At 56.6% G+C, this 12,114-nt stretch overlaps 5 protein-coding genes across 5 annotated transcripts; 4 read left to right on the top strand and 1 right to left on the bottom strand.

Moving 5' to 3' along the window:
* Positions 1-324: 324 nt before the first annotated feature.
* On the top strand, positions 325-1,567 carry MKK02DRAFT_18743 (membrane fraction protein; the record flags this gene model as incomplete). The annotated part of the gene is made up of 4 exons (XM_053086002.1): positions 325-626; positions 690-824; positions 873-1,344; positions 1,394-1,567. 4 exons carry the CDS (start codon positions 325-327, stop codon positions 1,565-1,567), a joined length of 1,083 nt encoding a protein of 360 aa, XP_052949020.1.
* Positions 1,568-2,061: 494 nt separating this feature from the next.
* Positions 2,062-3,103, top strand: MKK02DRAFT_39538 (uncharacterized protein; the record flags this gene model as incomplete). Its single annotated transcript, XM_053090641.1, has 2 exons — positions 2,062-2,089; positions 2,193-3,103. 2 exons carry the CDS (start codon positions 2,062-2,064, stop codon positions 3,101-3,103), a joined length of 939 nt encoding a protein of 312 aa, XP_052949019.1.
* A 414-nt stretch (positions 3,104-3,517) lies between these two features.
* MKK02DRAFT_29344 (uncharacterized protein) lies at positions 3,518-4,503 on the top strand (the record flags this gene model as incomplete). Its single annotated transcript, XM_053087800.1, has 2 exons — positions 3,518-3,545; positions 3,596-4,503. 2 exons carry the CDS (start codon positions 3,518-3,520, stop codon positions 4,501-4,503), a joined length of 936 nt encoding a protein of 311 aa, XP_052949018.1.
* Positions 4,504-5,042: 539 nt separating this feature from the next.
* Positions 5,043-9,479, top strand: MKK02DRAFT_29343 (uncharacterized protein; the record flags this gene model as incomplete). The annotated part of the gene is made up of 10 exons (XM_053087799.1): positions 5,043-5,120; positions 5,160-5,306; positions 5,452-5,653; positions 5,680-6,577; positions 6,710-6,803; positions 6,860-6,934; positions 7,242-7,293; positions 7,353-8,101; positions 8,255-8,474; positions 8,554-9,479. The coding sequence occupies 10 exons, from the start codon at positions 5,043-5,045 to the stop codon at positions 9,477-9,479; spliced, it is 3,441 nt and encodes a 1,146-aa protein (XP_052949017.1).
* A 215-nt stretch (positions 9,480-9,694) lies between these two features.
* On the bottom strand, positions 9,695-12,008 carry MKK02DRAFT_29342 (putative F-box domain-containing protein; the record flags this gene model as incomplete). Its single annotated transcript, XM_053087798.1, has 7 exons — positions 9,695-9,722; positions 9,785-9,886; positions 10,048-10,374; positions 10,419-10,485; positions 10,545-10,588; positions 10,637-11,264; positions 11,315-12,008. The coding sequence occupies 7 exons, from the start codon at positions 12,006-12,008 to the stop codon at positions 9,695-9,697; spliced, it is 1,890 nt and encodes a 629-aa protein (XP_052949016.1).
* Between the last annotated feature and the right edge of the window lie 106 nt (positions 12,009-12,114).

The following is a 12,114-nucleotide window of genomic DNA, read 5'->3' as shown; positions in this document are numbered from 1 at the left end:
GATACTCGTATCTGAAACGCGTGCTGAAGCGCACCACATTCCTTCTTCGTCAGCAAATGACGCAATGAAGCTGATGAGATCTGGGATGAGATCTGAGAAGCTCTGCTCCTTCTATTCTCATCACTATCTTCTATTTGCACTACTTCAGATTGTAGATCGACCGAGTATTCTTAGCTGATAGAGGTGTAATACAATGATTGTGATTGGTCGAAGCTCGGCATGTCTGTTATCTATTACGACGTCTGCCGCTATATAACGCATCCTCATCGACCGCTGTCATGCCCGCCACCGCCGACGAACACTACTACACTAGCAGAGATCGCCATGTTTGACTCCCTCGTGCTCTCTCAGACACCTTCCATAACCAGATGCGGTCTCTCCCAGCGGGGCTGCTGCCTCTCGGGCGATAGGGAGAAGGCGACCTCCACCATCGAAGTGGCGTGCGACGCGACGGTACTGCCTGCAGCATTCGATGGACCCGTGCTCAGCTCTCCCGAGCCAAGCGAGGGTATAGAGCTCGTCAGCCGTCCAGTTGGGAACCGGAAGCGGGAGAAGTGCTGCAAGAAGGAGATCGAGGCTGAGGTCCCGGAGCGGCACCTGATCTCATCAGACATCGTGCGTGACATGTGAGTATCGGACTGTTACAGGAACAGAAGCAGGAGTCTGGCCGACTGGGCTGACTGATTCAGTATCATCGGGCTGAGTGATGGGCTCATGGTCCCTTTCGCCTTGACTGCCGGTCTGTCGTCATTGGGGTCGTCCAAGCTGGTCTATCAAGGTGGCTTTGCCGAGTTGATGGCGGGTGCGATTTCTATGGGTGTCGGGTACGTCAAGGACTGTGCAGCTGTATGAGTACCCTCACTGATCCGCAGTGGCTATCTCTCGGCCAAGAGCGAGCAGGACATCTTTCGACACCAATACTCTGCCGCTACTCGCCGGCTAGACCTCGCGTGCGCATCCGAGGTCAGGCGGGACGTTCACGACATCCTCGGCCCGTTCGGTATCGACCCGAGGCTAACCGCACTGGTGGCAGACAGTCTGGAGAAGTCTCAGCAGGACGCCAAGCTCAAGGATGAGACCGCCCTCCATCCCACTGCATCGACAGACACCCTTCCCGGCGGTCTTCGCCAACGTCTCCGGCGCGCAGCCTCGGCCTATCCAACTTCCGCTCGGGGTACTGCTGCCTTCCTCGTCCAGCTCGGGCAAGGCATGGAGGCGGTTCCGACCAGACGGCTCTTCATCTCGGGCTTGACGATCAGTCTGAGCTACTTCCTCGGCGGTCTCATCCCGATCATCCCGTACTTGTGTGTGTCCGACGCTCTCCACGGCCTGTACTGGTCTATCGTGAGTAAAGTCTTTCACTGTCGCTGATTGATATATGCTGATACCCCAGCTGGCGACCGGTATCGTCCTCGTCCTATTCGGCGCGGCGAAGGCGTGGTATACCGGTGCCGCCACGGGCAAGCTCGGAGTCCTGTGGGGCGCCGCGTCAATGTTGGCAGTGGGCGCCGCGTCTGCAGCTGCCGCCTATGGATTGGTCAAGGCTCTAGCGGGTCATGGGGATTAGATAGTCCGGTGGAGTACGGATAGGGGGCAGTCCATACCGGGATCTGTCACCTGCACTTTTGGTTAGCAATGAGGCAGCGCGATCGGAATAGTCAGAACGTTGGTTGGGATTGTACTGCGATCTCTACTCTGCAGACGTCATCTGGTTGTTCCAGTAGTTGCTTGTAGCTTCAATCAGTGGGCCACTCAGCCAGTCAGGCTTGCGTAATGACTTAATGAGCAGAGCAAGCACGTGAATCCGTCACTGAAGACCGGACCAATCTGAAACGCCATCTGAAACACTCCACATTCCTCCGCCACTCGGACCTTCGGACCCAGAACTTATTCTCCCTGGGGTTGTGTGCAATCAAAACTGTCTTCAGATGCGCCCATCGCGTGCTTGTGTGCAATCAAAACTGTCTTCAGATGCGCCCATCGCGTGCTTATACTTCATCTGCCGCCCCAATACACTTCCACCTACTCAGTCAGCGGTCAAGCCAGCTTCAGTCTCCAGATATGTCCAATCTTGCTGCACAGGATAACGGTGAGTGACTCATAGTGAGCAGTACTGAGCTATGCACATTTGATGGATATCGGGAATCTCGGAGTCGTTGCTAGGGTGATGCGATGAGCTGACGACTTTGCAGCTGCCCTCACATCTCCCCCTATCCTTCAATACCACCCCCAATTCAAGCAAATCGGTCCCAGAGATATCATCCTTCAGGCAGACGACGAAGCCCGCCTTTGCTTCCACTTCGACTTGGCCCGTCTACTCCCTATATCCTCCTTCTTCGCCGATCTCGCCAATCCGTTACCTTCGGACCTTATTGATAACACTCCCTTATACCCCCTCATCGATACTACCAGCGCTGGCCTCGCACTCTTCCTCTCGGCGATAGAATCCCTCTCCTCCGCCGAGCCTTTCAGGACGAAGCAGAGCATTTCCGGCCCCCCATTGGCGCAAATCGTCCTGGAAGCGGCGCTTATCGGACGTCGCTATGACACTCCGGTGATCACTCGCCTATTGTGCGAGCTGCAGCCGCATGACCCCATGCAAGACATGGAAACCCGCCTCGCGATGCCCTTTGCTCTTTGGGCACTCGCCGGGGTGGCCGATCAGATCGCGGACGCCGCGCGGGCGACAGCCCGTTGTGACACATTCGATATCATCAATATCCCCTCCTATATGTTCGACATCCTTCAAAACTGGGTCCCAGTCCACTGGATGGGGTTACAAGGGCTGCACCTCCGCCGTGCCTCGGCGGGATCTCGGTTCTACCAGGCGTGCCTCTCCACCAGGCCGAGCAGGTTCAGGGCATGTGAGGCGTGTGAGGCGGGCGGTGTAGATGGAGCGGAGATTTTCGGGCGGGAGGCTTACCATGCGTACAGCGCTCGAGATATGGAGGCTCTTCTGAAGAGAGGGTTGGGGATATCTTGTCGGGAATGTCGGGGTAGTCTAGAAGAGGTGCTAAGGGTCCAGCTGGCGTGGTTCCGAGAGTTCACGCAGAAGTACGATTTTGTCACTAGCTATGCCCAGTGGATCGCTAGATTCCGATGATCACCAGGATCTGTAGTAGTTGATGTGATAGAATAGTGAGCTATATGGTAGCAGGTAGTATGAGCCGTCACCCGTTCTTGGAGGAGCAGCCAGGGTCGCCGTCAGCTTTGGCATAAAGATCAGGATGGCGTGTACTCGGCGCTGTAGCGGCTGGATAGCGATGGCTTAGCCTTGGTCGCCCGAATCCGGACAATAGCTTAAGCTATACACCTCCGGACTTGCACAGCTCTGGGCACAGCTTGGCTTATAATGTGGGCTGGAAGAGGACGAGCTGAAAGTGGTCAAGACTGTTGCACCGCTTCTACCTGGCATAGCCTCATCTTTCAATTCTGCGTTCGTCAGTCCACTCAGCCACACATATCACACCAGTATACCCCTCCAGTCCACCCAAGACCCGTCTCAAACACTCACAGCATGTCTACCTCAGATTCAGAGCAGCAAGGTGAGTAGACTCTTGGCATCGCCGGCGGGGTTGCTGAGCTGACTCTCCAGCTGTCTCGTCCCAGCCGGAGCCCAAAAGTGGCCGATACTTCCGGAAGCACGCAGACTTCTTCACCAAGAAGAGCGGCGACATCATGCTCCAGGCAGACGATGAGAAACGCGTCTGCTTCTGCTTCAACCTCGTGCAACTCCAAGCGGCCTCCTCCTTCTTCCGCGACCTCCCCGCATCATCCCATCCGACCGACATGGTGGACGGTCTCCCTCGCTACCCCATCCTCGAATCCTCCTCTGACGGCCTCCACGTCTTCCTCCTCGCTGTTAGATCCCTTTCCCAAGTCGCACCTTTCGTCCTCCCGGAACACATCATCCAGAGCACTCCCGCGGCCATATACGAGGCGGCCCAGATCGGCGCACGCCTCGACGTTCCCTGTATCTACCGGCTCCTTGACGAAGCGCTGAGCGGGGCGAGCCACATCTTCCACACTCCCTTCATCCTCTTCGCGATATGGGAGCTCAGCGCTATCTCCTCCAAGACCATGTCCGCAAGCCGGTCCACTCTCGATCTGGACATCACCGCGGTGGACAAATACCTCGTCCGAGCGGTTCATGTCCAGTCTCCGGCGTGCTGGCTGGAGCTGCAGGACCTCCACCTGCGCCGAGCGCAAGGAATGGCGCGGGTGCGGAGCATCTGCGAGGAGATCGTGATGGGGGCGTGCAGGGACTGCGGGCGGGACGGGCGGGCGGTTACTGAGGAGGCAAGGCTCAGGATCATACAGGGAGCAGTGGACGGTCCGGAAGAGGTGGCAGCGAAGATGCGAAGGGTCAGCTTTGTGTCTGTTTGTGGTGCGTGTCAAGGGAGGACTCGGAAACACATCGACTCGCTCCACGATTGGTACATGCGTTTCATCTCGGAGTACAGGTTCTTGGCTCCCTACGAGTCACCCAAAGGAGGGTGGTGATCAAAAGGTTACTGTTTAGGCTTGTAGGTTAACGGGTTGTTTATACATATAGATGATAGGCGATAGGCGATGGTCAATAGATGAGCTTTGTGTATATGAGTACTTTGTGCATATGAGTACTTGCGGATATGAGTATCGTCCGCGATAGGTCGTCAGAAGTGTCGCAGATGACAGACGGAGGAGCCGCGTCCATGCAGACAGGCGAGTAGAATGAATGTGAAGGTGGCGTGGCTGAGATAGTCAGTTCCGAAAGGTCACAAGACCGTATGCTTGCCCGGCATGAACTCACGCGTCCGCGCAACATCAACTTTTACCCTTGGGCCTGAACGCACCATCGGCCGCGATGAGCCTCCCGCGCGTGCTTTTTTCCAGCGGTGAAGAAGTGACTGCTCATCAGACTCATAAGTAAGGTGAACGCTGCCCTTGATGATCCTGGACGGTGTAGCGGCGCTGGTGCGATTCTTGGCGCAAGCACCCAACTCAGCACCTCGACCGGCTTGAAATGCTTCCTGATTTGAATGAGAGCATAGAGGGATATCATGAGATCAGAATACGCTAAGGAGTGTGCGATCATAGGGTCAGCTTCTCAGCTTATGGTGAGACTAGTCGAGCTGACAGTGAGTGGTCGGACGTCTGTAACGCCGATCTGCCATGAGCTCTTCTTGCGAGCTCGGCCAGTCCCAGACCTCACCAGCCCGACGCCGTCTAAGCGTCGGTGGAGACTCAGAGATCGTTCAAGCCTCAAGGCGTGGCCAAGAACCGTACCCGCCCCCTCGGTACCGGTCCGCCGGGGTAGCGTCGGCGTCAGTGCTCGTGTGATCATAAGAGGCTAGAGGGCTAAACTGTCGAGGTCCGGAAACTCGCAGGCATCCAGTCAGCTAGTAGTGATACTGTGTCAGCACTACACCTGATCCTGGTGTGATATCGATGCTGCTCGCCAACACATAGCCGCCTGTCTGGCTGGGCTACACGCTAGCGGAACCTAATCTGGCAGCTGGATTTTGGCGCGTGCGTGTGCGCGTCCACCTTGACCTCTTCGTGACCTCTCCTCTCTATTCTCTACTATCTACTTCTCTCTCGCCTCTCGAATCTCCGCCCGTACTCAACCCGCAGAGCTCCACCATGTCAGGCTCCGAAGCTGGGCAGGAAGGTATGTCGATCACGAGACGAGATCAGGGCGGCCGGGAATTAGAGCTGATAGGGCATCCGCGTCCCTGGTCGACTCCAAGGGCAAGACACTCACATTTCACCCTCAATTCGATGAGAGACGACCTGGCTCAGTCATTCTCCAATCCGACGACAAGGAGCCTATATGCTTTTATTACCCCCTCCCCCCTCTACAGGTCCTCTCATCCTTCTTCCTCGATCTCCCTCCCCCTTCCTCCGTCGACCTCGTCGGCGATACACCTCTCATACCCCTCCTCGAGGCCTCCTCACGCGACGTCCTCATATTACTTCTCGCTATACAGTCTATCGACAATTCGGTCCCCTTTCAAGTTCCCCACTGGGTCCGGCACGCTCAATGCGCCGCTGTGTGCGAAGCGGCAATCATCGGTCGTCGGCTGGGCGTCGCTCTCCTACCACGGCTATTGCAAGAAGGGCTCTCTGCCATTTATGGAAATGCCAGCTTCCTCATCTTCGCCGTCTGGGCGATCAGTGACGTCCACCCAATGACGGCACGTGCAGCGGAGCGGACAATAGAACACGACATCACCGGGGTACATCGGGATGTTGTCATGGCGCTCAGTCAGCATGCCCCGGACGCCTGGATCAGGCTGCAAGCTCTTCATCTGCGGCGCTTGAAGGGGATCGACCGGTTCCGTCGTGCATACTATTCGACGGGCAGCGTCCCGGGATGCGACCACTGCGGCGAGCTTAGTCTCACATTGACGGATGCTATCAGGGTACGCTTCGAGGCGGCGAAGACGGTGAAGGAGATAGAGCAGGTTGGGGATCATGACTGGGGATTGGAGTGCGGGTATTGTGCGCAGAATGCTATTCGACAGTACGAAGATCTGATGGAGTGGTTCCGGCGGTACACATCTAGTTACGACTTTGACTACACCTACGAGGAGTACAAGGATTTATAACTCCGAGATGTATAGCACGTATGTAAAGTATATAGAGCAGATAGCCTAGAGGTAGCTTCCACCCTCTGTTAATACTATGATCGAGTCATGTAAAGCCAGCAGTTGTGTAAACTCAGATCAGCAGCGGCAGAGCATGCCAGAAACGGCCAGTCGACTACTTGCCGGTTCACGGTCTTCTTCGCTGCGCAGATTGAGGAGCGAGTGATGAGCGTGTAGTTCACCCCTTTGTGCAGACAGAGGGACAAGACTTCTTGCGACATCTGTAGCATGCTACAGAGTGGATCCGTCCTGTGCGCTCTCTTGATCTTGCTGGAGGCGCCAGGCCGAGAAGGGCCTGCACTGTAAGATACGCCTGTGACGAGCTACCACACCCTTAGCTACGAGGATCATAGCACTGACAGGGCCGACTGACCAGCTAAGCACCCTACTGAACGCCGGACGGCCTGGCTTGAGTCTACAAGGGAGCCACAACAACCTGAAACAGACTCTGAAACGGTCCACATTCCTCCGCCACCCACATGACCTCGCCCGCTCCGCCCGGCGCGGAGGCGAACCATACTGACCTTGTGTGCATCCTGTCAAGACATCAATCGAGTCCTCATCTTGATCTGTTATCACTTGTCAGTCGTACATCAACCTCAGTGACAGCTGAGGCGTTCCGTTACAGATACCATGTCCGTCGCAGAAGTCCAGGAGACCGGTAAGCTGCTCTGTTCCGCCACATTCCGGTCAGATTAAGGCTGAGAGCTGATACTCCAGCGACTCCCAAGATGGAATTCCACCCACACTTCGCCACCCAGCACGCCGGAGACGTCATCCTCCAGGCCGACGATGTGGAAACTCCCTACTTCTACTACAGGCTCTCCCGGCTTGCCGAGCTCTCCACTTTCTTCGCCGACCTTCCCCCTCCATCCCCCAACGACCTCATCGGAGACAACCCCATCATCAAACTCCCCGACACTACCAGTGCTAGTCTCTCCATCTTCCTCCACGCCATCGATTCCCTGACCAAAATCACAACGTCGATCCAGGGCTCGGGTACCTCGGAGCCGGTCATCAAGGCCGCCCTCATCGGCGATCGGTATGATCTACCAGTGATCTACCGTCTCCTCGTCGAGAACGAGGAAAATCGGCCCGTTCTCCCCCCAGGTCACTCACTGGGCACCATCTTCGCGCTCTGGGCGCTCAGCGGAGCGGATCGGCGGATCGCTACGGCCGCCACAGCCACCGCCTTAACGTCCTTCTTCGACATCACCCAAACCCCAAAGCATACCATCGAGATCCTCCAGCAGTACGCTCCCCTCTGCTGGAGTAAGCTCCAAGCGCTCCACCTCCGGCGGGCAAGCGCTCCGTACCGTTTCATTCGGGAATGCAATCTATCAGTCAGTCTCTGCTGCTGTGAGAAATGCGGGAAGGCGGGTGTGAATCTCGATCAAGACATCCGGGACAGGGTGCGGAAAGCTCGGAACACAGCAGAGATGAAGGTGTTGATAAGATCGGGGTACGGGGTGGGTTGTGCGTCGTGTGGTATGGAGGTGGTAAGGGCGTGCGAGAACGAGACGACTTGGTTTGTACGGTTTACAGAAGAGTTAGACTTTGTTATGAGCTGCTCAGAGTACCTTCAGTCCATTAGACACTAGTCTGTAAGCCTGCATGTATAGGTAATCGACCACATGTATATGCGACTCTTCCTCCTGGCTTTTATAAGTGCATACAGCTGTAGGATGCATGTTCATGAGCTACGAGAATTTTCAGCTTCTGCCAGGCGTTTCGCCTTCACCATTCCAATCAACCGCACATATCACTCCCTCAATCCCGGTGTCGACACTTCACCTACACCTGCCCGTCCACACCTTCACATAGCTCCAGCAGCATCAGCATGTCCACACAGGCCGCCGAGGAAGAAGGTGTGCATACCTCTCGCTCCCACAAAAAAGCTAGCCATCAGCTGACATTTCAGCTGCTCCGCTCTTCGACTCGAAGGGCGTCAAGCTCTCTTTCCACCCCGACTTCAAAACCAAGAAGGCCGGCGACATCATCCTCCAAGCTGACGATGAGCGTGCCCTCTGCTTCTTCTTCCCCCTCTCTACCCTCCAATTCCTCTCCTCCTTCTTCCGCAACCTCCCTCCTCCATCGGAAAGCGATATCGTCGGTGGCTTCGCCCTCATCCCCATGCTCGACACACCTTCCCGCGGGCTTCGCGTCTTCCTCCTTGCCCTCCAATCCATCGAAGAACCCACACCATTCACATACCCCGGCCACCGTGATGGAGATATCGCAATTTGCGAGGCGGCGGTCATCGGTCGGCGTTTCGATGTCCCTCTGATGTCGAGACTCCTGCTGGAAACGCGAACCTCCTCGGCTTTTCAGGAGCCCTTCATCATATTCGCCATATGGGCTATTGCTGGCATCGAGCCAAGCATCCAGTCAGCCGCTGAGGCCACGTATGGTACGGACGCTATCCCAATCACCCACGTCAACCAGGACATCGTCAGGATCATCAAACGACACGCTATAGCCAGCTGGTCGCAGCTGCAAGACCTACACCTCCGTCGGTCTGTTGGTCTGGCCTTCTTCAAGCAGCACTTCGCCTTTAAAGAGTTGGAGGCGGGGAACCCCTGCATCTCGTGCAACAAGGACGGGGAGGCGATCACCGCAGCTGCGCATGACCGGATCGGCAAGGCGGAAACCATACCGCAAATCTTGGCGCTGTGGGATGACAACTACGAGATGGATTGTCCTCATTGTATGTGTGCTGTTTCCAATCTCTATATTCCCCTTATGGCTTGGTTCCAACAGTATACTACGGAGTGGGAGTACGTCAAGCCTTATGCCGAGTGGATGGAAGAGAGTATTTACTCCTCGTATAGACATCAGAAGCGTTAGCGCTTACTCGTAGACAGATTACATTAGCTTGAATCAGTATTTAGCGCTGCAGGATCAGAGGGCTAGCCATGTATAGGCGCTGCCGAACCAGTCAATATCGGAAGAGCGGCTCGCGATCGAGAGGCAGGGTGAGGGCATGAGGGATAACCCAGACCGGCGTTAAAGATGCGTACTAATCGCTACATACTCGACCAACAGCGCTTGCCGATGTCACCCTACAAATGCGGATGATACGATTTCACCCTGAGAAGTCAGCTCGGGAGCGCGTGGCGATCAAGCTCGCTGCTGGGCGGAAGACAACTCACTTCGAAAAGTAGAACGGTTTCTGATGCTTGAGCGAAAGTCCCAGACTCTCGCCAGTCGCAAGATTGATAGATTGGTAATTGAGAATATCAAGCTTGTTCCATCTGATAACATCAGCCTGAAGTTCACGCGCAGTACTACCGGCACGAACCCCGCTTCCCCCGCTTCCCCATCCTCCGCCTTCTGCTATCGTCCCCGACCACAATCCCACCCACTCCCTTATCTGCCTCAGATGACACTAGGCCAAGACAAGAAGAGAACTCACCTCCCCCTCCCCGTCTCCCTCAATGCCAACTCCATCTCAAACTCATACTTCGGCGACTCCGCCCCCGGCTCCATCAGATCCGTAATGACGATCCTCGCCCGCCTTTTCCCATCTTTATCCACTTTGGCCCTCGAGCTCAACCTCGGCCCGTCAATCTCGTTCTCGTTGACATCTGCCGATGCGCTTGCGGCTTCCGTAGTCTTCGAGGCTAAGGGGGAATCACCTAGCGCGTTCTCGGGCGAGTCGGAGCGTATGAGACGCCAGTACCCGAAGTGGAGGCCTTTGCCGCGTATGGAGGGTCGGAGGAGGGGGACGACTTCGGATGGGCTGAAGAGTTAGCGGAGCCCAGCTCTTGCAGGTGTCATACGTACTGATCTGTAGTGAGGAAAGAGATGACAGTGCCGTCTGGGTAGAAACGGAGGAAGCGGTGATACGTGACTGGGTCGATCAGCTCTGTCCTGCGCCGGCGCGACTGGTGCCTCGGAGACTGAGCTCACTCATATGCGTGACCGTAACCCACTGATCTCCTGCACCTGGACGTCTGCTTCATCAGCCCAACCGACCACTGCTCAGTCCCCATTTCACTGACATATAATGGCACACGCTGATATAACACCCGTCCATCCTCACCCTCTCCTCTTCCATCAACGCCGTCCTCCACTCTCCCGCATACTTCCGCATCACAGCCAGATCCTTCACTGTCTTGCCTTGCGGCAACACCCCCGGCGGTCGATATATCCCCTCTACAATGCGCTTCCACTTGGGCGCCCGGCTCGTGACGTACCGCGCGCGCCAGCAGGTGAGCGCGAACCGCTCGATCGAGGCTATATCGAGGTATCCGAGGATAGGGTCGAGGAGCTCGAGGGGGAGCTTGGAGAGGGGGAGCGGAAGGTGTTCTTCCGCGGGGATGAAGGAGGTCTGGTCCGCGGGTACAGGGAGGCGAGAGAGGAGGGCGGTGAGTGGGGATTGGCGCGATGAGGTTGATGCGGAAGCGGATGCGGCGGCGCTGGGCCGGTGGGTGGGGACGAGGGGAAGGGAGGCTTCATAGTCTGGTTGAAGTTGGAGATGGCGCTGAAATGAATACGGCTCCTCTGCGGGCGCGGCAGAGGAGACGATGTCGGTAGATGAGGGGGTGTCGTCGATTTGTGCGGCGGCAGCAGCGACGGCAGCTTGTGTGGCGTTATTGACGGAGCGGGCGTATAGCCTATCCACGTCGTCTGGACAGTCAGCGCTGCACCTCAACCTCGATAACCAGAGATGAGCTCACCCTCGAGCTTGAACGCCTTGCGATACATCATCAACGCCTCATTAAGCTTGCCCGCCTGCTCGTGCTCCACCGCCCTCGCATAGAGAGCCACCGCCTGCTCCTTCCGATCACCGGTTACTGGGTGAGTAGGCGGGAATGCCAGTTTCTTCGCTGCAGACCCCGAGATCGAGGTCGCCATGGACGATTCGGGCGTGAAATCCTCGTCTAGATCGATGGAGACCTGCTTGACCGCCTTCTTGGGCGACCGGACGACCGTTATCGCCGCGAGAGTAGTCTCTCCGGCTCCCGGCCCGGAAGGATGGGATGGCTTGACGCTTCCCGATTCTCGAGGGATGTTCTGCTCCCCACCGGCACCCGCCTTACTCAGCTCGACCCACCTCCCCTTTCCTTTCCCCTGCAGCTGCCCCTGAACCTGTGCTCGCTCCTCGCCCCCGTCTTTCTGCTTCGACTGCAGATCCCTCCTCCACTGACTCCGGAACCGCTCGAGCTCTCGCTCATCCTCCGTTGCTAGCCCTGCTCCATCTGCTGCGGGGGTCGCTCGTTTAGCAGGAGAGGGGAGATCGGGGCCATCGCCATCGTCGTCGCCATCGTTTAGCGTGAGGTCGGCGAGGTCTGTATCTAGCTCCGTGGGATCGTCGGGGTCTAGATCGGGCGAGTCTGAGCGTGAGTAGCTAGGTGTGGATGTTTGGGTCATACTGGTGTATAGTCAAGCAAGACAATCGATGAATGGTCTTTATCAGCATCAGAGGCAAGAAGTACCCGGAGGAAATGCCCCCGGAACCTTCAGCCAAAATGACGAC

The sequence above is a fragment of the Dioszegia hungarica genome (genome assembly GCF_025882075.1).
Source record: "Dioszegia hungarica strain PDD-24b-2 chromosome Unknown MKK02contig_2, whole genome shotgun sequence".
NCBI lineage: Eukaryota > Fungi > Basidiomycota > Tremellomycetes > Tremellales > Bulleribasidiaceae > Dioszegia > Dioszegia hungarica.
This window is presented reverse-complemented; position numbering and strand designations above follow the sequence as displayed.